General features: G+C 37.1%; 2 protein-coding genes and 1 long non-coding RNA gene across 3 annotated transcripts; 2 read left to right on the forward strand and 1 right to left on the reverse strand.

Annotated features, from left to right (window-relative positions):
• Positions 1-1,029: 1,029 nt before the first annotated feature.
• LOC131991446 (uncharacterized) lies at positions 1,030-2,965 on the forward strand. The gene is made up of 3 exons (XR_009396144.1): positions 1,030-1,375; positions 1,461-1,489; positions 1,655-2,965. It is a non-coding gene; the product is annotated as an uncharacterized LOC131991446 (long non-coding RNA).
• A 4,069-nt stretch (positions 2,966-7,034) lies between these two features.
• On the forward strand, positions 7,035-12,924 carry LOC131990739 (uncharacterized). The gene is made up of 8 exons (XM_059355853.1): positions 7,035-8,305; positions 8,495-9,223; positions 9,503-9,841; positions 10,031-10,216; positions 10,401-10,505; positions 10,592-10,620; positions 10,785-10,832; positions 12,772-12,924. The coding sequence occupies exons 1-8, from the start codon at positions 8,257-8,259 to the stop codon at positions 12,922-12,924; spliced, it is 1,638 nt and encodes a 545-aa protein (XP_059211836.1). The 5' UTR covers positions 7,035-8,256.
• A 4,359-nt stretch (positions 12,925-17,283) lies between these two features.
• On the reverse strand, positions 17,284-21,782 carry LOC131991397 (bifunctional protein GlmU-like). The gene is made up of 3 exons (XM_059356799.1): positions 21,714-21,782; positions 18,894-19,067; positions 17,284-17,783 (listed from the first exon to the last, which is right to left on the reverse strand). Exons 1-3 carry the CDS (start codon positions 21,714-21,716, stop codon positions 17,535-17,537), a joined length of 426 nt encoding a protein of 141 aa, XP_059212782.1. The 5' UTR covers positions 21,717-21,782; the 3' UTR covers positions 17,284-17,534.
• Between the last annotated feature and the right edge of the window lie 6,003 nt (positions 21,783-27,785).

Genomic DNA, 27,785 nt, shown 5'->3' on the forward strand with positions numbered 1-27,785 from the left:
CATGGCCAGAGATGGAGACGAGGTCACTTTGCCTTGTGACAATGTGATAAAACATCAACACAAATGTGACCAAACTTCTTGGCTTCACAGTCCTGAAAGAGGAAGATCAGCAGAAGAGCTGATTAGTCTCGGTCAGATTGGTAAAAGTGAGATAGCTAAAGCTAAATCCAACAGACTGAGTGTGACAGCAGACTGTTCTCTGGTTAGAAAGGACGTCACATCTGAGGATGTTGGTGGTTACAGCTGCAGACAGTTCAACAGAGCAGGACAACAACAAGGTGGAGATGCTCTGGTTGTTCTGTCTGTTGTTAACAGTGAGTATTTACATGATGTTTTCAGCTCAAACTGTCCTGTTAGAATAGCATAAAATATTATATTAGCCATGATTACAATGGGCTACATGGTGGTGTAATGGTTAGCGCTCTCGTCTCACAGCTAGAGGGTCGCCGGTTCGCCTCCACCTGCGGCTCTTCTGTGTGGAGTTTGCAGGTGTGAATGTTTGTTAGGTGTGAATGAGAGCGTGATTGTCTGTCTCTATGTATCAGCCCTGTGATAGTCTTGCGACCTGTCCAAGGTGTACCCGCCTCTCGCCCTATGTCAGCTGGGATCGGCTCCAGCCCCCCGCGACCTGACTATAAGCAGTTAAGGATAATGAATGAATGATTACAGTGATGAAGTTAATTTCACTCTTCTCTCATCATATCTCCATCTTCACCAGTCGATGAAGAACAGAACGGTAATCAAACTCTGTTGAAGTGCTTTGTGTTTACATATGGTGGATGTGAACACACAGTTCAGTGGTTGTTTGATGGTAACAACAATGACACGGAGACAACACAGTTCACCTGTTCAGCCAGGGTGACATTTCCAACTCCTCATCCTAGTCAGAAGTCAAAGTTCTACGAGTCTCTGAAGTGCAACGTGACAGATCACAGGAGTGAGAAAGCGCTCCTCTTCTGGCCTTCACTTGAGAAAACAGGCAAGTTTAGTCTTATTTGATTTTTATATTTGAAGATTATAATATTTTTACTCATTTCAGAGGGTAAACATGATGTATTTTATCATTGTTCATGTTGTTTTGTCATTTCTTATCATATTCAACAACACATATCTCTCTCTCTCTGTAGCTGTGGATGGAGATATTAATGTTGATTCTGATTCTCTTTTAGCTACAGGGCTTTTGAATAGAACAGAGAGCTGCAGCCAAAATGTTTTTAATGTTTTTATTATAATTTAGATTCAGAGGATGTGGCTGAAGGTATCGACACCTTACATCCCTCTCTCTCTCCTTGGTGGAGGATCATCATTGTGCTTGTGGGTTTAGCAGCTCTCATAGCAGCTGTTGTGCTGATCAACATATGGATAAGAACTAAAGGTGAGAACATTCACAGATGTTATTTACATGAAACCTGGATTTTTACCGTGAAAACTACAGTTCACTCCTTTTTTTGTCCTATCAGGGAACCAAACACAGAGAGCAGACAATACTGTGAGTATTAAAACTGTCATTATTAAAAGCTTGTGACTGTTTACAGCTGGAGTAAATATCACTGTTTGTATTATATTGAATCTAAGTGGCTGCAATAACAGAGGTGATTTACTTTTTTCCATTTTTATCTCAGAATCTCAGGTGTGTTCTGTTTGTTTTCCACAGGTGCTGAATGATGAGGATGAAGATGAAGGTACAGTGAAGTATGAAAGCGTTGGAGAACCTTCTGCTTCTATCAGACTCCACTGACCAACAACTTCAACATCAGCATGAAGTCGTAAAAGAAACGCATCACATAATTTGAAGTGCTTTGCTAGATAATGCCAAACTTCTCTTTCAGATTTAAACATTTTCTATTCAGCACTGACAGCTACGCCATTGTTAAACTATTAAGTCTTGATTCGTAAAGATAAACAGATTGTTGTTTTTATCATTATCATTTACATGTTATAGTTCTTCTTTAAACACATAGGCTACAAACATGTTCATTGGAAGTCTAATATGTTTCATACGATTTTTCTTGTTAGAATTATATAATCTGCTAATTAAAAAGTGCTTGATAACCACTAATGCATTGTGTTATTTTGTATAAATGTATCGCACATTATACTATTAAATAGTTATAGATATTCTTTCCTAAACTCTGCATGAATAAATTATATGGAAACAGAATGTTACTAACCAGCAGAGAAGTAACCTGTTACTGTTCCTGTTAGTGATCCTGCTGCACTCCAGATTGTTTCTGGTTGAATTTTCTGGCACATTCCCGATTTAAAGAGGATACTTTGTTAATTTGTAACCAAAGAGCAACTACAAATGATGAGGTGTTCCACTGGGATCGATTGTCGGGCCTCTCCTTTTAAGTTCTCACACTATCTACAGTGTGTAATAACCTGAAATATCTCACTGAAATCATGAAGATATCCCACATTACATACAATTTAACACAAATAATAAAAAATAAAGATGTTTTTCTGATGAACCACAAAGGCAACAGACTGATCTGGTCTGTGGGACGACTGTTCTGGACATAATTTCCTATTGGTCAGTCCGCCCCTGTCTGCTGCTTACCAACAGAGGGTAAAACCTCCAGAGCTCTGCTGCTGTTGTTACCCACATTCTCACCAAGACACTTCCCCTTGAGTTCTGATTAAAAATAACACGAAGCTGCATAGTGGAACAAACACCTCTCAAACCACTAAAGTGTCAATGTTTGTCTCTAGTATCACCATGTTGCACCAGTGTCCTCAGAACTGTCTTGGGCAAGAAGATTAGTTTATTTTTGCATTTAAACTGATACTATTAAGACCCAATCTGACCTGAACTGAACTCTTACTACAAAAAAAGGGTTTGTTCATTAGAAAGAACGGATTCCTCAACATCAATCAATGGATCGTGTGTGATGTGAAAAAAAATTACCAAAATTCAAGCTTTAAACAGTCACTTTCCTCTACATGTGTAATTTAAAATTATGCCAAAAATAATCAGACCCTGTTAGAAACATTATATTTAAATAGAAAAATATTAAAGAAAAAGTGTCCTTTATGGTTAATGATGTATATATGTATATATATATATATAAATATATATATATATATATATAGCAACTCCATACATTCCATACATATGACATGCCCCACTCATACATCCTCAACCAATTCACTCCCTCCAATCTATCTGGTGGCCTATTTAAGTTGAGGTAATCCGCCAGCGCTCTATGCTACTGCTGATGCCGCTTCTGCATTGCAGCTTCCGCATGACCACTTGCCTTCTCTCTGAATCTAAGTCTTAGTTTGCGCTCGTTTCATATGCGCTCATTACCTTACTTCGTGGCTTTGTTGGTCGCTATGTCTTTTGCCGTCTCTGACTCAGAGCGAGTCTCAGACCTCCGGTGAGGAATGCGACTTTATTCCTGTAACCCAAGCTCAAGCTGCCGAGTCGCACTACGGGCTCGAAGTGGAAGCATCTCTGCCGCGCCGCAGCTCACGCTCCAATCGCAATCGGCTTGCCGGGTGGCCCGTGCACTGCATCCTAGAGACATTATATGCTCAAAATATTTCAGTTCCATCTTGTCTCAACCATGAAGAGCATTTCAACTACCTTCAGTTGCAAGAATCTACCGCCAGTGCCCAAGAGTTCAACGGGAGCGATTGCAAGACTAGCATCGCTCCTACCAAAGGCAAAGCGGCAGCAAAGAAGCGCGCCGCTTCCCAAACAGCACCTGTCAAATCCGCGATCAACGTACCTCCTAAAAGAACAAAGCGATCCGTACCCAGCACTGCTGAAGCATCAATCATGTCCTCTCTGGATGAAATGAAATCAGCACTCAATGTAATGAATGCCAGAATTTACTCACTGGAAGAAAACGCCAACTCTGCCTTCAGTGTAAACATTCCGGGTCCGTCGACGTCATCCGACGTGCCTCACGCTGCCGCACTTCCGGCAGACGTCGCACCCCACAGGACTCTGGGAACTGCAGTCCCAGCTACACCCATGGGTTCCAGGTTCCTGCCACCTGCTGCAGCAATTCCTGATTCCCTCAGGAATCAAATTTTGTCAGGCCAGGACATAAATCTGGTGAAGATTCTTTTGTGTGGCTCGGAATCAGCTGAGAAAAGATTTGTGGATTGTGGGGATTTTTCTGTTGTCCTTAAAGACAGCGATCCAACGTTGTCAAAAACTCTAAATCTGGCTGAATTCAACGTGGCTTTCGGTGTTTTTAGAGACACAATATGCAAAGTGTACCCCCAGCGTAGAGAGGAGCTTGACACCTATTTGGCAATCATTTCAGACCTTGCCCTATCCTATGGTGGATCCCTATTCTACGAGTACCATTAGTCCTTTTCCTCGAAGGCAGCCATGTACATCCAGAAATGTAATCAAAAACTAGACTGGTCTGTAGTTGATCTGGCCCTGATCAGCAGGAACTTTACTGGGCATAAAACCCTAGCTTGTTCCATTAGCAGTTCTTTCTCTCACACCACTTCCCTCTGTCCGAGAACTGCTCGGCAAGAACTGTCCACCTCAAAATCTCAGCCCCAGCCAAAAAATCCAACTCTGTTTCCTGTAGGATATCTTCCTAAGAGTCAGGTACCATTTGCATTTAGTCACAAGTCTCCTATTTGCAACAACTTCAACAATAATGTCTGTAGTTTTCCTAACTGTAAATTCATGCATGTGTGTAGCTGGTGCGGAGACAGCCATCCAAGATCTGTGTGTCCCAGGAGGCTACGTCCTGCAAAATCAGGGAAATAAACAGCAATCATCCCGCCCCTGTCTGCTGCTTACCAACAGAGGGTAAAACCTCCAGAACTCTGCTGCTGTTGTTACCCACAGTCTCACCAAGACACTTCCCCATTAGTTCTGATAAAAATAACACTAAGCTGCATCGCGGAACAAACACCTCTCAAACCACTCAAGTGTCAATGTTTGTCTCTAGTATCACCATGTTGCACCAGTGTCCTCAGAACTGTCTTGAGCAAGAAGATTAGTTTATTTTTGCATTTAAACTGATACTATTAAGACCCATTCTGACCTGAACTGAACTCTTACTACAAAAAAAGGGTTTGTTCATTAGAAAGAACAACAGATTCCTCAACATCAATCAATGGATCGTGTGTGATGCGAGAAAAAAAATTACCAAAATATTTAAGTTTCAAACAATCACTTTATTCTACATATGTCATTTAAAACTACGCCAAAAATAATCAGACCCTGTAAGAAACACTATATGTAAATAGAAAAATATCAAAGAAAACGTTTTCTTTGTGATTTATGGCATTTATATTTTATATATAATTTATATATTTCAGCATTAAAACGAGGCTAAAGTGAGTAAAATGTGACAGGAATAAAAAACAAAAAAAACAAAACATCCTTAAACTGCTTGTTGGGGTTGAGAGGTTTAATAAGCCATTAAATGTAGCAAAAAAAATCTAAATTAAATAAATATAAGCATTAGTTAATTGATAAAATGTGAGATAAATCTGTATTTCTGTTTTAAATTACCTGACAGCCCTGATTTGCATAATGATGAAGACATATGTAAAGAAAATAATATAGAAATAAGTTTGGGAAAATGAATAAGAGGTGGAATGCAAATGGAAAATAATACAGCAATAAATAAATACATTAATAAATTCAAAACAAATTACGATAAATTAAACACACAGGGGAATTAATAGAAAGGTAAATAGATAAAGTATAAAGTTAAAACAGAAATATTAATATATGTCACAATTGATCAATAAATACATTTAGTTTTTTATTAATATTTGTGGTACATTTAGTGGCATAATAATTTATTTGTCAAGTTATTTGTTTACTATTTTTGGCAGCCTCTGTCCTCCACACTTCCTGCTCATATTTCAGTTTGCAGTAGAAACAGAAATGTGGTTACAGCGTGAAGGAAAAGGTCAAAGGTCACGTGTGAAGAAGTGATCTTCAGAAAACCTGTGTATGTGTGTCTCACACACACACACACACACACACACACACACACACACACACACACACAAATATCCTGACAGCTCTGTTGGGGCTTGGGGTTAATCTATAAACTCTGCTTTGTTATAAACAATCCCATATGAAGCTGAGACTCTGTGTAACAGCTGATCTGTGTAGATATGCTGCAGAACATAGAAAATGAATAACTGTCAGGTCCTGATGATCCAGTGGACCTCGTGCGTAAATGCGCACAGCCTCTTCCTCAGTATGGCGCCTGAGCAATGGTCCAGTCTCTGATATACCTAAACACCCAATTATAGGCGTTAACGTGTGTGTGTGTTATTGTCCTAAAGCCAACGCTTCAGACGCCTTAACGTGTGCATGTGTAGACTTGAAATTGCCTAAACTGTCTCATCAGTCTCTTTTGGTAATACATGAACTGCTTGAAATGTCAAGCGAAGCAGCTGTTAAACTCAAAATTTGTCATCATAAAGTAAAAAATTATTTGTACATTGGGACGAGTGTGCGTACAGGCTTCCGCTCCATTCGCTCGTGGCACGGTACGAATGATCGCTCGCTATTTGATTTCCACAAACACTACACAGCGTGTGCCTGTACGCTCATGTAGAATTGTACTTAACAGTCACGCGGGTCTTCATGTCATGTATTTTAGGCGAAGGCGTGTGCAGCGTCTGCGCGACGCTTATGTGACTGTCTATTGAAAGTGAATGGAATTTACACACGCACGTTAGAGGTTTGATGTCATCACATAGTCGCTGTACACGCGTTTTAGTATAGTTTGCTGACATAAGATGCCCCTCATAGTGTGTGTGTGTGTATAAATGTATCACACATTATGCTATGAAATAGTTATATATATTCTTTCTTAAACTCTGCATGAAGAAATTATATGGAAACAGAATGTTACTAACCAGCAGAGAAGTAACTTGTTATTGTTCCTGTTAGTGATCCTGCTGCACTCCAGATTGTTTCCGGTTGAATTTTCTGGCACATTGTGAGTGCTTTGGGACGGCGCTTGCTACTCATCGAGAAGAGTAGGAATGAGTCTCCAAAAGTCTCCAATAACACCACCTGCCAGTTGTCAGGTTGACCACGCCTCATGAGGAACTCCACAAAAAGACACGTCACAGCGATCAGCTGACACCTCTGAAGAAGACTGAAGTTGTCAGTCGAAACATGTCAACATCTCCTACTTACCTTGTCTGAACAAAAGAAACTAAGAAATAACACCAGAAAAAGCCGCTAGATTTTTTGCTAGTCGCATTTTTGAAAAAGAATCTCCAGAGGGTCTGAATAGTCGCTAAATATAGAGACAATGTCGCTAAGTTGACAACACTGCTTGCTGCGTCGGACTGTTGTCACAAAGCGACTTACAATAAGTGCATTCAACCTGAAGGTACTAGACTCAGACCACAGGAATCAAGTAAGTACATAACTTTAAGAGCCAACTGTCATTGCTACAGGAGTGCTATATGTTAAAGAAGAGAAGAAGAGAAAAGAAGAAGAGCATTTTTTTATTTTTTTTTTAATATATATATGTTAGGTGACCATGACTTAACCGAGGTATTGTTGGAAGAGGAAGGTCTTCAGCCTGCGGCGGAAGATGTACAGGCTGTCTGAGGTCCTGATGTCGGTGGGGAGCTCGTTCCACCATTTGGGAGCCAAGACAGAAAAGTCTGGAGGAGGTTTTGAGGCGAGTTGACCCACGCAGGGTGGGAGTCGCCAGCTGTTTGGCTGATGCAGAGCGGAGAGGACGGGCAGGGGTGTAGAGTTTGACAAGGTCCTGGATGTAAGTAGGACCTGAACCCTTAGCAGCAGAGTACGCCAGAGCTAGAGTCTTGAAACGTATCCGCGCAGCCACCGGTAGCCAGTGGAGGGAGCGGAGGAGGGGCGTTGTGTGTGAAAATTTGGGAAGATTGAAGACCAATCGAGCAGCTGCATTCTGGATGAGTTGCAGAGGTCAGATGGCTTTGGCAGGCAGACCTGCCATGAGGGAGTTGCAGTAGTTCAGGCGTGAGATGACCAGCGCCTGGACAAGAAAGCACCAGAAAGCACATCATGTTTTTTATCTGCACATTGATCCACATCTGGCTTTTTGACTGTTTAAATACAAACATGAAACTCAGAGAGATGACAAGCTGATCTGTTTCAATTAGGGGAAGTAAATGTTCAAGTCAGAATTAGACAGTAACACTACGCCCATAACAGGAAGTTAAAACTGCATCTCTCTTAAAGACTTACATCAGTGGGTCAGAGACAGTTGAGGTGGTGAGACGGGAGACGGAGACGAAGGAAACAAAATGGTTGAACTGAGATGGATGATTTTCTTTGTGATGCTCCAGTTTGCAGGTAAGGAAACAAAACAAGTTTGATCACGAGAAACTGAGACAGCTAAGTTTGTTTTGAACAAAGTGTGTTGAGTGAATTCTTGTTAAAGGAAGTCGGCCCTTTTTCAGATGATGCTCACATCTAACTAAATCTATGAAAGCCATATTCTTGTCACGGATCATTTTTGATAATTTCTCTCATCTTCAACAGTAACTGGACTAAATGTATCCTACATCATGGCCAGATATGGAGACGAGGTCACTTTGCCTTGTGACAATGTGATAGAAAATCAGAACCAATGTAACCAAACTTCTTGGTTTTACAGTCGTCATGAAGGAAATCAAACAGAAGATCTGATTAGTCTCGGTCAGATTGGTAAAAGTGAGATAGCTGAAGCTAAATCCAACAGACTGAGTGTGACAGCAGACTGTTCTCTGGTTAGAAAGGACGTCACACATACGGATGTTGGTCGTTACAGCTGCAGACAGTTCAACAGAGCAGGACATCAACAAGGTGGAGATGCTCTGGTTGTTCTGTCTGTTATTTTCAGTGAGTATTTACATCATAATGTTTTCAGCTCAAACTGTCTTGTTAGAATAACATACCGAGATATTATATTAATCATGATTACAGTGATGAAGTTAATTTCACTCTTCTCTCTCTTTTCTCTCATAATATCTCAATCTTCACCAGTCAATGAAAAACAGAACGGTGATCAAACTACCTTTGAGTGCTATGTGTTTACACATGGTGGATGTGAACACACAGTTCAGTGGTTGTTTGATGGTAACAACAATGACGTGGAGACAACAGCAGGTTCCTGTTCAGCCAGCGTGACATTTCCAACTCGTTATCTGAGTCAGAAGTTAAAGATCTACGAGTCTCTGAAGTGCAACGTGACAGATCACAGGAGTGGAGAAACGCTGCTGTTTTCAACAGGCAAGTTTAGTCTAATTTGATTACTTTTACATTTAAAGATTATAATATTTTTACTCATTTCAGATGGTAAACATGATGTATTTTATCATTGATGGTTTTGTTTTGTCATTTCTTATCATTTTCAACAACATCTCTCCTTTTGTTTTGGACAAAGTGTGTTGAGTGAATTCTTGTTAAAGGAAGTCTGCTGTTTTTAAGATAATGCTCACATCTAACTATAACTATGAAAGCCATATTCTTGTCACGGATCATTTTTTATTTTTCTCTCATCTTCAACAGTAACTGGACTAAATGTATCCTACATCATGGCCAGAGATAGAGACAAGGTCACTTTGCCTTGTGACAATGTGATAGAAAATCAGAACCAATGTAACCAAACTTCTTGGCTTCACAGTCCTGAAAGAGGAAGATCAGCAGAAGAGCTGATTAGTCTCGGTCAGATTGGTAAAAGTGAGATGACTAAAGCTAAATCCAACAGACTGAGTGTGACAGCAGACTGTTCTCTGGTTATAAAGGACGTCACATATCAGGATGTTGGTCGTTACAGCTGCAGACAGTTCAACAGAGCAGGACAACAACAAGGTGAAGATGCTCTGGTTGTTCTGTCTGTTATTTACAGTGAGTATTTACATCATAATGTTTTCAGCTCAAACTGTCTTGTTAGAATAACATACCGAGATATTATATTAATCATGATTTCTCTCATAATATCTCCATCTTCACCAGTCAATGAACATCAGAACGGTGATCAAACTACCTTGGACTGCTATGTGTTTAGATATGATATATTTATATGTGAACACACAGTTCAGTGGTTGTTTGATGGTAACTTTAATGACACGGAGACAACAGCAGGTTCCTGTTCAGCCAGGGTGACATTTCCAACTCCTCATCCTAGTCAGAAGTCAAAGTTCTACGAGTCTCTGAAGTGCAACGTGACAGATAACAGGAGTGAGAAAACGCTGCTCTTCCAGTCTTCACTTGAGAAAACAGGCAAGTTTAGTCTTATTTGATGATTTTTATATTTTGAAGATTATAATATTTTTACTCATTTCAGATGATACACATGATGTATTTTATCATTTCTTATCATATTCAACAAAATATATCTCTCTCTCTCTCCGTCTCTCTTTAGCTGTGGATGGAGATATTCATGTTGATTCTGATTCTCTTTTAGCTACAGGGTCTGTCTCTCCTTGGTGGAGGATCATCATTGTGCTTGTGGGTTTAGCAGCTGTCATAGCAGCTGTTGTGCTGGTCAACATATGGATAAGAACTAAAGGTGAGAATATTCACAGATAGTTTTTTTTATGAAACCTGGATTTTTACTGTGAAAACTAAAGTTCACTCCTTTTTTTGTCCTATCAGGAAACCAAACACTGAGAGAAGACAATGTTGTGAGTATTAAAACTGTCATTATTAAAAGCTTGTGACGGTTTACAGCTGGAGTAAATAGAACTGATTGTATTATATTTAATCTAAGTGGCTGCAGTAACAGAGGTGATTTACTTTTTTCCATTTTAACTCAGAATCTCAGGAGTGTTCTGTTTGTTTTCCACAGGAGCCGAATGATGAGGATGAAGATGAAGGTACAGTGATGTATGAAAGCGTTGGAGAACCTTCTGTTTCTATCAGACTCCACTGATCAACAACTTCATCATCAGCATGAAGTCGTAAAAAAGAAACGCATCACATAATTTGAAGTGCTTTCCTGGATAATGTCAAACTTCTCTTTCAGATTTAAACATTTTCTATTCAGCACTGACAGCTACGCCATTGTTTAACTATTAAGTCTTGATTTGTAAAGATCAATCATTGCTGTTTTTGATCATTATCATTTACACCTTGTCGTTCTTCTTTAAACACAGAGGCTACATGGTATGAAGTGTGATATAACTGCCATACTTTTAGATGTTTGTTCATTTTTTCTGTAAACATGTTCATTGGAAGTCTAATATGTTTTATACGCTTTGCTGTGTGCGCTTGAGTGAGCTTTCAACTCTAACAGAGTCTTGTTAGAATTATATAATCTGCAAATTAAAAATTGGTTGATAACCTCCCATGCATGTTTTTTTATAACTGCGTCACACATTATACCATTAAATAGTTATAGATATTCTTTCTTAAACTCTGCATGAATAAATTATATGGAAGCAGAATGTTACTAACCAGCAGAGAAGTAACCTGTTATTGTTCCTGTTAGTGATCCTGTTGCACTCCAGATTGTTTCTGGTTGAATTTTCTGGCACATTCCCAATTTAAAGAGAATACTTTATGCTAATTTGTAACAAAAGAGCAACTACAAATGATGCGGTATTCCGCAGGGATTGATTGTCAGGCCTCTCCTTTTTTATACTACAGTGTATTTAGCCAAAAATAACCTGAAATATCTCACTAAAATCAGGAAGATATCGCACATTACATACAAGTTAACACAAATAATGAAAAATAAAGTTTTTTTTTCTGATGAACCATGTTAAGCATATTTAAAATAGTAGCAAAGCCATGTTAAACAGTCTATGCTGTGATTTCATTATGCGGCATGTGCGCCTGCGTGCACTGGGATGTTATTGTGAGCATGCGCAGTAATAAACGGTCTGTGTGCGTTCCCAGACGAAGAGAGAAATGGAGGTCTGTTGTTTTTCTCCCGTGAATATTAGCCACTAGAAGGAGCTAGTTAACCACTTTGGTGACTGATAACGGTAGACTGCTGCAGAAATGTCAAACGCTACAAACCACAAAGGCAACAGACTGATCTGGTCTGTGGGACGGCCGTTCTGGACTTTGACAGAATTTCCTATTGGTCAGTCCGCCCCTGTCTGCTGCTTACCAACAGAGGGTAAAACCTCCAGAGCTGTGCTGCTGTTGTTACCCACATTCTCACCAAGACACTTCCCCTTTAGTTCTGAGAAAATTACACTAAGCTGAATTGCGGAACAAACACCTCTCAAACCACTAAAGTGTCAATGTTTGTCTCTAGTATCACCATGTTGCACCAGGGTCCTCGGAACTGTCTTGGGCAAGAAGTTTAGTTTATTTTCTGCATTTAAACTGATACTATTAAGACCCATTCCGACCTGAAGCTAACTAAACTCTGACTTGTTCATTAGAAAGAGCAACAGATTCCTCAAAATCCCCTGTGGGTCTGAAATCTGACCAGAAAGCACATCATGTTTTTTATCTGTACACTGTTCCACGTCTGGCTTTTTGACTGTTTAGATATCTACATGAAACTCAGAAAAGAAATGACAAGCTGATCTGTTTCAATAAAGGGAAGAAAATATTCAAGTCAGAATGAGAAAGTAACACTTCGCCCATAAGAGGAAGTTAAAACTGCATCTCTCTTAAAGACTCCCAACAGAGACATTTGAGGTGGTAAGAACAAGAGACGGAGACTGAGTGTGTGTGTGTCGGAAATATCTGTTCCAGCTTTTCGCCTTGGGGTGTTCACAGTGATCCTGCAAAGGTGTGACATTCGTGCCCTTTCATAGTTGTTACTTCCTTGGGGGTACGGTGTGTGTGTTTTATTTTCTCTGTCTGTGCCTCAGGGTGCAGTGTACGTCATCAGCTCCGTCAGAGGGAATCCCCGCTGGGAAACGCCTCAGTCAAATGCCGACAGCAGGCCGCAGTGTTTCCCTGGCTCCGCCCTCTTCTGCTCTATCGGTCTGGCGTCCAATCACCTGCCTCCAGCTCAGCCTTAAGAGCAGCTTTGCCCGGCTGTGGAAGCCTTTCTGTTGTCTTTGTATGGCCATGTACTAAGGCCCCGTTTACACGAAGGGAAAACGCAGATATTTCCAAGTGGTTTGGCCTCTCATTTACACGAAAACCCAGTTTTTAATCACACAAAATGATTATTTCTAAAAACTCTGGGCAAAGTGGGGAATTTGGAAAACTCCGATTATGTGTTGTCGTGTCAACTGGGAGAAACAAACGGGGTTTTAGGTTCTCACGCTCATTCTATGTACCAGAAAATGCTTCACGTCATGTGGGAGCCCTTTGTTTACAGTTTGTTTGGCTATCACGGATGCTGTTAAGGTGGTACTCATTTTTACGTCTGTGCAAACACTTTTGGTCCGTTTGAAATTGAAATTTACAACTGCTATACTATATCAAGGAGCAGAGACAAAGGAGTGCACGGAGATCAGCATTTTTACTGCAGCTTTCCCATCCAAGACGTATGGACATTAACTCTGATAACACCATGATTGAGGGGAACATGTAGATCAGGGGGCTCTGTCCTGATGTGACGTATATGGCAGGAAGATAGGGCTGCATTGAGAAATGCTTAAAAGTGCAACAGTCATAAGTCGAGCGGTGTATGGGACTTTGTTTTACTGTGAAAGAGCCATTCGGGATTGTGCGGTGTATGGAATACGAATGTGCTAATAAAACCTATCGAGTATTGAGTGCTTCGTGTTTGGCCAGCTCACCCAGTAACTAAGTGCAGTTGTCAAAATTGCCACGACAGTTTGTATGTATGTATGTATGTCTGTGTGTGTGTGTGTGTGTGTGTATTTCTGTTTGTATGTCTCTGTGTGTGTGTGTCTGTATGTCTGTGTGTGTTTTTGTGTGTATGTCTGTGTGTGTGTGTGTGTATGTCTGTGTATGTGTGTGTGTGTGTATGTCTGTGTGTGTGTGTGTGTTTTTGTGTGTATGTCTCTGTGTGTGTTTGTGTGTGTGTGTGTGTGTGTGTGTGTGTGTGTGTGCGCGTTTCTGTGTGTGTGTGTGTGTGTGTGTGTGTGTGTGTGTGCGTGTGTGTGTGTGTGTGGTACTAAGTCAGAATAAACTGCAGTGTGTGTGTTCCTGGGTTCACTCTAAAGGTCCAATTAAACTCCACAAACTGGATTCCATCAAAGTGCCGTCCCCTCCCCCCTCCCCTCTCCCCCCTCCCCTCTCCCCCCTCCCCTCTCCCCCCTCCCCTCCCAGCGACCTGCCGGCCACGCGGCTCACCCAGCCCGGCCTTTCTTCGCAGCGGCGGCCGTGACCGAGCCGAGGTCGCGTCTAATCCTGAGAGAGCGAGGGGGAGGATCCGGCTTTGTCCCGTCACAACCAGGGGGGTCAGAGGCTCTGAGAGGCCGCGGCTCAGTTTAACATCTATTAGCAGAGAGCTGCCACCCCTGCAGGGACGCTCCCATTGGCTGGAACGCCCTGGTGCTTATATTCAACCTGCATATCAGGTCAACTCACACAGCAGGATTTAATGAGACTATCTGCAAAACATGCAACATCTGCATCCGTCCACCGACTATTTGATGCAAAGTTTGACAGAGAGACGCAGCGTTACTGTGAGTGTGCGGAGTGTGCATGCACGATCCATAACCACGAGCACAAAATGTGTATTTTTCATAAAAAAATATAAATAAACAACCTTTTCACACTTGCAGCATGTCTGTGCATGCATGAGAAGTCAATTGCAGTGAGTTAAATAGTAATACTAATAGATTTTAGCAGAAATGCTTGCGCAAAGTAATGAGGAAAAGACCGGATAAAAGAGACTTGCACTGTCTGCTGCAGGCCTGATTCTAAAAAAGTTGTGGAAATCATAATTAAAAACAGGATGAAATTATATGTGAATCATTTGTGACCTTCTTTCAACTCAATACAGAACAAAGATAAGATATTTACAGCCCAAACTGATCAACTTGTTCTTGTTTTTTTTTTTTCTACAAAAAAAAAGGCCTAAATGCCCCCCCAAAACCCTAAAAACTGTTGAAAAGTTTTTTAAAAAGCATGCATACCACTAAGGCTGAGTCCTTGTTTCAGCAGGTTTGCTGCATTATCTTCCTCTTACTTTCTCTCTGTCACTGTCTTAAAAAGATGAAAATGCCCCCAAAACATGCAAAATCTGCATCCATAACCACGAGCACAAATAAGCATAAATGTGTATTTTTCATAAAAAAAAAATATATAAACAACCTTCTCACGCTTGCAGCATATCTGTGCATGCATGAGAAGTCATTTAAAGAGAGTTAACCCATTTAAGGCGGGAAAGCATTACCGCATTTCTACCATTAAAACTGGGAGCTCTGTTGTGTTATTCTACCATTAAAGCCGGGAAAGAGGATACGTCGTTTTGTAGTATTTGTAGTTTTTTCAACAAATTTATGAATAATATACAAATAAACAAATTTATGAGTAAAAACGTGGATATTTTCTGAGATTAAAGTGTCAAATTTAAGAGAAAAATGTGACAAATTTACAAGTAAGAATTGTTTTAAGAATTTGTCTGAGATTAAAGTAGCAAATTTACAAGAAAAACATACAAATCTATAAAAAAAACATTAATATTTTCTGAGATTTGCAGAGAGTCAGACATGCTGCTCTGTTCTGTTCAGTGCTGCCAGATTTTAAACTATCAAAATTACTTCAAATGGCTTAAAATAAGGACATTTCATGCACGATACATAACCAAGAGCACAAATAAGCATAAATGTGTAATTAGTAGTGAGGATACAACTGGATGAAAGAGACTTGATCTGTGTTTAAAAAATATCACATAAATCTGTACCGTCTGCTGCAGGCCTGATTCTAAAATTAAATGAAATTATATGTAAATCCTTTCTGACCTTCATTCGACTGAATACAGAACAAATACAAGATATTAAATGCTCAAACAAATATACTTTTGTTTAGTTTTTTTAGTTTTTCACAAAAAAAATAAGTTTATCATGCAATATTTGATGCATTCTCACCTTAAAATTGTTGAAAAGTTTTTTTTAAAAAGCATGCATTCGAGGAAATTAAAGCATGAACGATCCACAACCACAAGAACAAATATGAATAAATGTGTTATTAAACAACCTTCTCATGCTTGCAGCATGCATAAGATGTCAGCTGCAGAGAGTTAAATATTCAGATTTGAGCAGAAATGCTTGTGTAAAGTAGTGAGGATACGACTGGAGCTGTGTGTGAAATGTCAAAAATCTGTACCGTCTGCTGAAGGACTGATTCTAAAAAAGTTGTGAAAATCATAATAAAAACAGGATGACATTATATGTAAATCCTTTGTGAACTACATTAAACTGAAACCTGCACAAATAAAAGTTATTTAAATATCAAATGGATACACTTTTTTTGTTACTTTGTTATTTTTACAAAAATTTAATAATTTATCATGCATTATTTGATGCATTCTCACCTAAAAGTAGTTTGAAAGTTTAAAAAAAGCATGCATAGCACTAAGGCTGAGTCCTTGCTGTAACAGGCTCAGGTTGCTGCATGTCTCCCCCTTACTTTCTCTCTGTCACCGTCTTAAAAAGCTGAAAAATGCCCCCAAAAAGGACCATTATTACCCGTGTTCAGCGTGTCTGCAGCCTGCAAGACCCAATCCACGTTATGTCTTCTTTTTCAGTCTGCAGACGCACCGTTAGTTCCACATTTTTGGAATATAAATGGTGATTTTCTTGCCTGAATAAATACTAAACCTAAAGTTACATATTAACCATGTTTAGTTTCAGTTTCGGTTTTCAGCCTGGCGGAGTATGACAGTTAGTTCTGTCTGTACAGAACAAAGATAAGATATTTACAGCCAAAACTGATCAACTTGTTTTGTTTTGTCTACAAAAAAGGCCATTATCTCCCTCTTACTTTCTCTCTGTCACTGTCTTAAAAAGCTGAAAATTCCCCCCAAACATGCAAAATCTGCATCTTTCCACATACTCGGAAATTCTCAAAATGCAACAAGACATCCAGACATTTCTCACTCGCACTATGCAAAGGGAAGGGACTCCAGACTTTTATTCTTTGGAAATATCCCTAAAAATATTATTTAGAAGCTTAAAGTTGAAAAACAGTTTTTTTCACTATTATTGGACAAATACAGCAAAAAGAATGTAAGAAATAAAACTAAAGTATTATATGTAAAGTGATTTCATTTTGTGTGTGTCTGTGTGTTTCTGTTTGTGTGAGTGTGAGTGTGTGTGTCTGTTTTTTAGTTTCTGTGTGTGTGTGTGTGTGTGTGTGTGTGCGTCTGTCTCTCTGTCTGTGAGTGTGTGTCTGTTTTTGTGTGTGTGTGCGTGTGTGTGTGTGTGTGTGTCTTTCTGTGTGTGTGTGTGTCTCTCTGTCTGTGAGTGTGTGTGTGTGTGTGTGTGTCTGTTTTTGTGTTTCTGTGCCAGAAAAATAAAGTTTTTGTCACATTAGGTATTTAAGGTAACACGGAGCTTTAAGTCAAATTTGAAATGACTTTGACTTGTAATGGACTCTTTATACTTCACTGTTCTTTTATTAGAATCTTTATATTTTTATATTAAATCTCTAACACACATCTGATGAGGTTACAGTGTCTGATTAAACCCCTTTCAGAATAAAAGCCTCACTCTGAGAGTCTGTTTTGGACGAGGAGCTCGGGGAAGCCGGTCCTGGGGTCCGTGTCCCTGCTGAGCTGCAGGCCGAGGGCCTCGCCCACCACCACCTCCGCCGTGGTGAACACCTCCAGGTCCCCCAGCACGTGGCCCCCCACCGTCCGGCCCTCGCCGTCCGCCAGGCTGACGTGGACGTGGGCGTCCCGGTTCAGAGTCCCGACCAGAGAGACGATCTCAAAGCGCCCGCTGAGGTGGAGCACCTGGAGGGACAACAAGGACCAGGAGGACTCTGTGATCCTGGTCTCATTTAGAACTACAGGAAGTCACATGAGGCCACTTTATCTTTACTTTATTTATGATAATATAACTTTATTAGTAACATGACTTTATTTATAATAAAAGACTTTTATCTTTGGTAACATGACTTTATTTATAATAAAATAACTTTATTATTATTATAAAAATAATTAAGTTTTTATACGTTTTATAAATAACTAGAAATTTCCTCTGGGTAAATTTTGAAAGGGCCACGGGGGCTACTGCCGGTGTGTGTACACTATGATGAGATTCTTCAGAGATTTATAACAATTAATACTAGTAATGTTATGATACTATATTATATACAAAGAGCACACCTACAACAAGCATTCCTTTACAAGTATTTATTTATACAGCAACCTATGACCTTTAACCTCAAAATGTGTGTGTGTGAGTGAAACATGTGGATCTGGAGGAGTGTGCGCGCTTACGCGTGCAGTTGTGTGTGTAACCAAAATCGCATAAAGTTACCTGTGTGTGTGTGTGTGTGTGTGTGTGTGTGTGTGCGTCCTACTCCCAAACTATTAAAAAAATGTTTATATTATAACTTTATTTTTAGTAAAACTAAACACTTTTTTATAATAAAAATAACTATTTTTAGTAAAAACTAAAAAATACTTTGTTTACAGTAATATAACTTTATCTTTAGACTTTATCTAACATGACTTTATTTGTAGTAGCGTTAATTTATAGTAGCATATTTTGTTTATAATACAACTTACATAAGTATTTTAGTAAAAAAAAAAAAACTTTTACAGTAATATGACTTTATTTTTAATTTAAAAAAAACAAACTTGGTTTATAATAAAAATAACTTTATTTTTTGGTAAAAAATACTTTGTTTACAGTAATATAACTTTATTTTTTAGTACAAAACAAACAAACAAACAAACCTTTTTATAATAAAATAACTATTTTTAGAAAAAAATAAAAAACACCTTGTTTTCAGTAATATTACTTTATTTTTTAGTATAAAAAAACAAAACAAAACAAAAAACAAAGTTAATAATAATATAACTTTATTTTAGTAAAAAATAACTTTGTTTTGGTACCTCGTTCTGGTTGGTTGCCGTGGCGTTGGCCAGCCGCAGCGTTGCCTTGGTGACGCTGCCAACGCAGGTGATGATGAATGGCGCCCGGAGACGGCGCTCCTCCACCAGCGCCTGCAGCGAGCCCAGCAGCTCCTCCCCCGGGCCCAGACGCACCACGTGGACCGCCAGAGAACTCTGCAGGGAAACAAAACATCTCATTTTATTTTACATTAATACATTGTTTTTATATTAGATGTTTTCATGTGATATTTACTGTATTTTATTTATATTTTTACAATTAAAAAAACTTTTAAAAAACTGATTTCTTTAGATTTCTTAGACATTGTGTGTGTGTGTGTGTGTGTGTGTGTGTGTGTGTGTGTGTGTGTTTCTCTATGTGTGTGTGTTTCTGTGTGTGTGTGTGTGTGTGTGTGTTTCTGTGTGTGTGTGTGTGTGTTTCTCTATGTGTGTGTGTTTCTGTGTGTGTGTGTGTGTTTCTCTATATGTGTGTGTTTCTGTGTGTGTGTGCATGGGTGTTTATGTGTGTGTGTGTGTGTGTGTTTCTGGGTGTGTGTGTGTGTGGTTTTATGTGTGTGTGTGTCTCAGTGTGTGTCTGTTTTTTTTTCTGTGTGTGTGTGTGTGTGTGTGTTTCTCTATATGTGTGTGTTTCTGTGTGTGTGTGCGTGGGTGTTTATGTGTGTGTGTGTGTGTTTCTCTATATGTGTGTGTTTCTGTGTGTGTGTGTGTGCGTGGGTGTTTGTGTGTGTGTGTGTGTGTGTGTGTGTTTCTGGGTGTGTGTGTGTCTCAGTGTGTGTCTGTTTTTTTTCTGTGTGTGTGTGTGTGTGTGTGTGTGTGTGTGTGTGTGTGTGTGTCTCAGTGTGTGTGTTTTTTTTTCTGTGTGTGTGTGTGTGTGTGTGTGGTCCATTCAGTCAGATTAGTTCTGTAACAGGATCAGTGTGTTAATCCAAACAGCAGCGTGACCTCTGACCCCTGCAGGAGCTGCCGCTTCACAAAGACTTTATAGAAACAACAGAGATCTCTTTATTTACTTTTATTTACTCCAACATGAGTAAACAAACAGCTCTAACCATCTCATCATGTAAACATCATATTTAATTCAACTTTTAAACAAGTTTTACATTTAAATCTGCCTGAAATGTAAATAAATTCACTATTAAAAATGTTTTAATGTTTATAATTTATATGTGTATTTCCATATTAACTGCACTATACATGTAAAAACTAAAAATAGTTTCATGCTGTTTTTTGAAAATATGTTAATCTCCATCGTCTCTGTCAAATAAAATAAAGTTCAGTTCCTTTCAAGAGGACAAAGAGACTCTTCTAAAGGTGAAAACACGACAACACAGACTGTTTCTTTTCTTTTCAAATAGATTTGAGGGGAAGACATGATTGATTCTGCTGAGAATCTGTTTACACAGAGCAGAGGGGAGAGGACAGGAGAGGCTGTTTTTGGTTTGTTTCTGTCTTTTTTGGTAATTTTGGGTCTTATTTTGGTCTTTTTGGAATTATGTTTTTTTTTGGGGGTAATTTTGTGTATTTTTTTCGTTATTTTGTGTCTTTTTTAGGTGTGTTTGTGTCTTTTTATGTCTCTTTTTGGTAATTGCGTGTCTTTTTTGGTCTTTTTGTCCTTTTTTCTACATTATTGGCACTTGTGGACACTTGGAAAAGTGATCCAACTTGTGTTTTTTCTTATTTCATGATTTCTGTCTTTCTAACTGCATTATTCTACAGAAAAACATATTTGAGTTGTTTCCACTTCTAGCCATGATTGTGCTGATTCCACAGAGCTGCAGGACTTGTAGATTTATAGAGATTTGATATGTTGCAGTGAAATACATGAATATTACAGTATTTTAAAATGTAAAAAGAGCAGACGCCAATAGAGACAAGTTGTATATCTGTCAGTGTAATAATAATAATTATAATAATAATAATACTTTTTATTTGTGTGCACCTTTCTAAACACTCAAAGAAAACCTTAAAATATACAGCAATAAAATTAAAAATTAAATCAAATCAAATAAACATCAATACAATTGAATTTAAAAAAATAAAAACACAAAAAAACATGGTGTTAAGTGTGGAAGGCCAACATCCACAATACCAAAAAAGATTTAATCATAAATTTACTTGCAAAAAAAAAACCCATTTATTTATTGCAGAAACAGTGGTTTTGCTCCCAGATCTTCTGTCATCTGTTGATCTATTTATTGCACAACAAAAGATAAAAATGGAGCCTCATGCAGCTGCAGGTTGTTGTTTATGAGCTGCACAATCACAGTAAATAAACCTCAAACATAAAAATGAGAAAATATGAAACTCTGCTGGGAAACAAAACTTTCAGGATCATTTGTTCTCATGTTTTTGTGTCTCATTGATTTTAAACTTGGTTCAGTATTGAGTGAAAACAATCCTGCACCATCAAAGCATAAACACTAATAAATAAATCAGTTATTTTATAAACATCCAGCTGTAAATTGTTAATGAAAATGTTGATTTTATTCCTCTATGACTCTTTATTCTGCAGCAGAGCAGCTGAGTAACTTATTTTGACTTTACTTTGTTTCTTCTGCTGCAGTTTGTTTTTCTGCAAACACAGATTTTTCTTCTTCCTCTCTAAAAAGCATGAGGCTCATTATTTACTTTCCTGTTCAAACTCCAGCAGAGAGAAAACTTTGTGCTGTAAAGACTCAAAGAAACTTTTTTTTTTGTGGAGAGAAAACTTAAAACCTAAAGTCTGAAGTCAAACGTGCATCAGTTCAGTTAAAGAGGAAATTATATATTTTTTTTAAGTTTAATGGATAAAAAAAAACTCACCATGGTGCAGAGTGTGAGGCTCCTCTGGTCTGAACTCTGTCAAACATTTACAGCTGCAGCTGCACGCAGCGTGGTTCAACTGAGCATGCGCAGTGGCCACCAGACTTCCTGCAGGGATTTCACATTTCTGGTCTTTTGGCGCCTCCTGCTGGAAGATAAACAGCTTATATATAAACTACGATACATACTCAAATATTCTACACAACAGGAACATTTTCAGGTGTTTTATAATTATATAGTAGATTTAGTTAATTGCACATACTTTTTTTTTATTGTTTAACTTTTTATTTCTTGTATAATTGTTACATTTCTCATATATTTTATTGATTTATTTAAATGTTTTTTAATTTAAACTTTTTCTTTTTACCTCTTTTTATGTTCAGCACTTTGAGTTGCATTTCATGTATAATTTATGAAACTTAAATCAACCAAGAAATAATGTATAGATATATCAACTATGCTGTGATTAATTTGTTATTGATTTATTTATTGGACGACAAGAAAATGAGCTGCTGCCATGTTAACAATTAATGAATATTCCAAATAAATAAATAAATAAATAAATTATCAGTGAGAAATGGGAAATGCAGTCAGTGCTCCATAAAGATTAATAATTGTTTATTTTATCATTTTAACAAATAAATAAATAATCCTATACAAGTGTTATAAGTATATATTTAAAATCCAATTTATTTAATTAAAGTACTGTTATATTTTTTGTATATTTTAACTCAGTGTATGATGATAATAATAATAATAATAATAATAATCCTTATTTGTACAGAAGAAAAAAATGCAATAAAATAAGGAAATTAAATAACATAAATAGACAGAAAAAAACACAAAAAATAAAACATAAAATAAAATAAAAAAGTTATAAACTATATCTTTATTTAAAGATTAAAATAAAATGCATAGTACAAAATGGAAAATAAAACCCACAAAAAATAAATAAAGTTAAAAAGATTTTGCAGTGGGAGATTTGATTTTTTTTTTTTTTAGATGAATACTCTACAACTACTACTTTAGATATTATAAATGAATAATGTAAATAATAATTAATCAGTCTTTTTATCCTTTTATCCTCCACAACACCAGGAAAATAAGTCGTTTTATTGCAAATGCATTTATTTGTTTGAAAGAAATGATAGAATTTAAATATGTTAAGTGAGAAAAAAAACATCAGAATCAGAGTATAAAAACATCTCATGTGTAATTATTTAATATAATAAAGGTAATTAACAGCCACTCAGTAACTTTAATGGTTCTGTGATCTGAGAGAACTTCTCTGTTTCTGACTCTAGGTGGCGCTGTGGTTTGGAAAATGCTTCAGGCTGCTACAGACTGAAATCACTCACTGTTTCCTACATTACTGCAGATATTCAGACAATATCAAGTGTTTAAAATCAAGATAAACATCGTAATTGACTGTAGAAGTGTGATTATGTATTTTGTTCATGGAGAAAATGACATCACCTTTATTACAAACATATTCATTTTGTATTGCAATTTTCACATTCACATTTTTGTTAGTTTTTTCCCTTTTCCTGTCATTTTATTCATTTATTTATTTATTATCTTCCCTACTTTTTTTGAAGTTTACTGGCATTACTAATAATAACCTTAATTTACTGTGATTTATTTATTTATTATTTATTTATTTATTTCTGATGATACATATATATTGTAGCATCTGACTGCTGTTCTATATACAGTTGTTTGTATGTACAACCTTCTTTAATAAAGTTAATTCAATTTTTTTTTAAGAGGTTAAGTCACATGATCACCTTTCACCTGCTGCAGGTCATCATGTGACACAAAAAAAAAGTGTTTAAACTGTGAAAATGTACAATTATCTTTTTCTTTATACAGAGGATTAATATGTTTCTTCTTTATTTTATTATAATCACATCTATTCGCTCCATGCCTATTATTTATATATATAAACATACATAAAAAAACACACACAAAAACCACAAAAAATACAAAAACACAGATAAAAACACACAAAAAATACCCAAAAATCACACAAGAAAACAGTAAACACAAACGTGCATTAAAAATGTTGAAACCCACACAGCAAAAAAAGTAAAACCATGTTACACTTGGTCGTGGTGATTTTTACCTTTGCTGAAAAAGAGCTGACGCACTAAATGAGACATGGAAACTTGAGGAAAAGTCAGAAATTTAGAGGGAAGGTGTCTTGTTTTTTTTTTTTTTTTGTACAGAGAACATTATAACAATGTTATCATTGTATCATCATCATAACAAAGAACATTATGATGCTGAAACAGGTGAGGAGATTAAAAATTACTGTTAAAAGCACATTATAGTGTCTAACATTAAGATTTTCCTTCAGTCAGAAGCATAAAAAACCAAAAGTACACAAGCTGCAGACACATGAAAGAATTATAAAGAATTATAACAAAGCACTTTGAGATTTCCTGTAATGTAAAGTGCATTACAAATAAAATTTATTATTATTATTTTATTAGAAAATGGTCAAAAAGTTGGATTTTACTGAATGAAAACATAAAAAAAAGCAACTTTTCAAACATTCTGAACAGAAAAGCAAAATAGGAGCAAAATAACAGAAAATATTTAAAAAATAAAAATGCAGATGATGCAGATTTACTGAGGCAGCATTCAAAATACCTTTAATGTGAAGTTTTAAAGGTAGAAAAGTCTCATTTTTCTTAATTTTATTACTTTAAAAAATGTTTTTTTTTTCCTTTTCTGAAGCGAGAGTCCAAGTTCAGAGGATGCTGCTTGTTCTCCAGACTGTAAATATGTAAAGAAAAATGTTTTTTGTGTGTTTTTTTTTGTCTTTTCGTGTCTTCTGTTTCTTTTTTGGTCATTTTACGTATTTTTGTGTCTTTTTTTTGGTCTTTTTGTGTCTTTTTTGTGTGGGTTTTTTTTGGCAAATTTCACATTCACATTGTTGTTGTTGTTTTTTTCCCTTTCCTGTCATTTTATTCATTCATTTATTTATGATCCTCCCTACTTTTTTAAGTTTACTGGCATGACTAATAATAACTCCTGTAATGTAAAGTGCATTACAAATAAAATGTATTATTATTATTTTATTAGAAAATGGTCAAAAAGTTGGATTTTACTGAATGAAAGCATTAAAAAAAGCAACTTTCCAAACATTCTGAACAATACCTGGAGGTCACAGCAGAGAAATGAGACCAAAAGGAGCAAAATAACAGAAAATATTTAAAGGTAAAGACGAGACAGGTGCAGATTTACTGAGGCAGCAATCCGAACACATTTAATGTGAAGTTTTAAAGGTAGAAAAGTCCCATTTTTCTTAATTTTAGTACTTTAAAATTTTTTCTTTTTTTTCTTTTTCTGAAGCGAGAGTCCAAGTTCAGATGGTGCTGCTTGTTCTCCAGATTGTAAATATGTAAAAAAAATTGTGATATTTGTTGAAATAAATGAACTAAATTGAGTCATTTTCTCTGATTGAGACGCTGAAGTTGTTGTTGATGTCGCTGAGGAGAAGAATGTGATGTGAGAGGCCTGCTGATGTATTTTGTCAGTATTTTTCCGTGTAATAATGAGCAGATTAAATCAGGGCTGTGGCGGTGTGTCGGGGCCCCTGGGAGCCCACCAGGCCACGCTCCAGCGATTATTCCGAGTGGAGGCGCTCGCCTGTATTCCCCCTGCGAGGCCCTGATCACTATCCGGTTACAGCGTCCATGGCAACAGCCTGCAGCAGCTTAAAGCAACAGACACACTGCAAACCTGCAGCATCTACAGCATGTTGACAGGCTTAGAAGCTTCTTTTTATCACTTTTCTGACACAAAAAGGTCTAAAAAACAGATAAAAACACTAAATCTGAGGGAAATGATCTTGCTGCATGGATAGATAATTTCACTTAACAAGATTTTTTAAAATTAAGATTATTAAATCTAGAAATAAGCATGTTGATGAAATAAAACGCTTAAAATAAGAAATTAACTCTTTTTTTTATTAAACAAAGTATCTCAGGTTAGTTTCCAGTGAAGGAAGTTGTTGTGCATGCAGTTGCAAAACAAATTCCTTCACTGGAAATGTTTTGTTCAGCCAATATAGTTTTATTTTGATTTGCATGAGCCCAAAGATGGAAACAATACACCTGGACTGGAGTTTAGTAGACACAGATAGTCAGATGTTCTAAAACGCTTCTAAAGAGTCTCAGTTTGAGCTTTAGTTTAGCAAGTTTGCTCTACATTTTTGAAGACATTGCGAGAGTCTAAAGCAGGGGTCTCAAACTCAAATTACCTGGGGGTCGCTGGAGGCAGGATCAAAATGACCCAAAGAAGACCCAAAATGACCAAAAACAGACACAAAATGACTGAAAAAGACTAAAAAAGACACAAAATGACCAAAAAAGACACAAAATGACAGAAAAAAGACACAAAATGACCAAAAAAAGATACAAAATTACAAAAAAACAGACACTAAAATGACGGGAAAAAAACAAAACTATTAGAAAAAGACACAAAATGAATGAAAAAAGACACAAAATGACTAAAAAAGACTAAAAAAGACACAAAATGACCAAAAAAGACACAAAATTACAAAAAAAGACACAAAATTATTAGAAAAAGACACAAAATTACCAAAAAAGACACAAATTACTAAAACAATGACCAAAATAGACACAAAATGACAGAAAAAAGACACAAAATGACCAAAAAAGACACAAAATTACCAAAAAAGACACAAAATTATTAGAAAAAGACACAAAATTACAAAAAAGACACAAATTACTAAAATAATGACCAAAAAAAGACACAAAATGACCCCGAAATTACTAGAAAAAGACACAAAATGACCAAAAAAAGACACAAAATTACAAAAAAGTAATTAAAGGGACCTTCCACACACAACACGGTAAAGTGCCATTCATATAAAACTCACATTAAACTTTCATATCAAGGTGGGGGCCACAAAATATCGTCACGAGGGCCACAATTCGCTGTAAAGTCACTAATCGTAAACGAGCAGTAAAATGTATTTGCACACGACAATTCTACTTCACATCACAAGAAAACAAAAGAGACGCCACCTTGTGGTATTTTTTGGCTTTGCAGTTACATAAAATCACAGTTCAGGCTGTTACAACTAATCTAACCGTGTCACTATTTCACACCAAGCTATGGAGCTGAAATAAATCCCTCCACGTCCTGTTACAAAGTGTTTATATCTTCCAGAAACATTCCTTCAAACTGCTGCTTTGTTTTCCTCTCTGGAGAATAAAAACTGAGCAGCAGCAGGCTGAGTGTGTCTCATTATAACTGTTGTAAAAACAGAATGAAGAGATAAACTTCCTTCTGCAAATGAACAATGAAAATACACATTTCATTGTTTTAGTGAAGCTTCCCTTTAACAGGATTTGGGCATTTAATCAGTGTGTTTTTGGCATATGTATATGTGTGTGTGTGTGTGTGTGTGTGTGAACTAATTAGGACCAGAAATTACCCCAAACTGTGGCTGCGTCTCCTGATCCGGGGCAACAATAGCAGGCTGTCAGTGCCAGCGCTGCCATGCATGACAGATGTATGTGGACACGCCAGACAAAGGCACGGCTGGCCGAGTGTGTGTGTGTGTGTGTGTGTGTGTGTGTGTGTGTGTGTGTGTGTGTTGGGGGGGGTCAGTTTGTGTCCGATACAGAAGAAGAAGAAGAAGTGAAGGCATCATTCACAGACACAAAATGACCAAAATAAACAAAATGACAGAAAAAAAACTAAATTGCTTCAAATAGAAACAAAATGACCAAAAAGAAGACACAAAATTATTTTAAAAAGACACAAAATTATTAAAAAAGACGCACAATTATAAAAGAAGGCACAAAAATATTTTAAAAAGACACAAAATGACTAAAAACGACACAAAAGTATGTAAAAAAGACACAAAATGACCCAAAAAAGAAACAAAATGACCCAAAAAAAGACAAAATGACACAAAAAAGACACAACATTATTTAAAAAAGACACAAAATTATTTTAAAAAGACACAAAATTATTAAAAAAAAGACACAAAATTATAAAAGAAGACACAAAATTATAAAAGACACAAAA

Source organism: Centropristis striata, chromosome 18, assembly GCF_030273125.1.
Source record: "Centropristis striata isolate RG_2023a ecotype Rhode Island chromosome 18, C.striata_1.0, whole genome shotgun sequence".
In the NCBI taxonomy this organism is placed as follows: Eukaryota; Metazoa; Chordata; class Actinopteri; order Perciformes; family Serranidae; genus Centropristis; species Centropristis striata.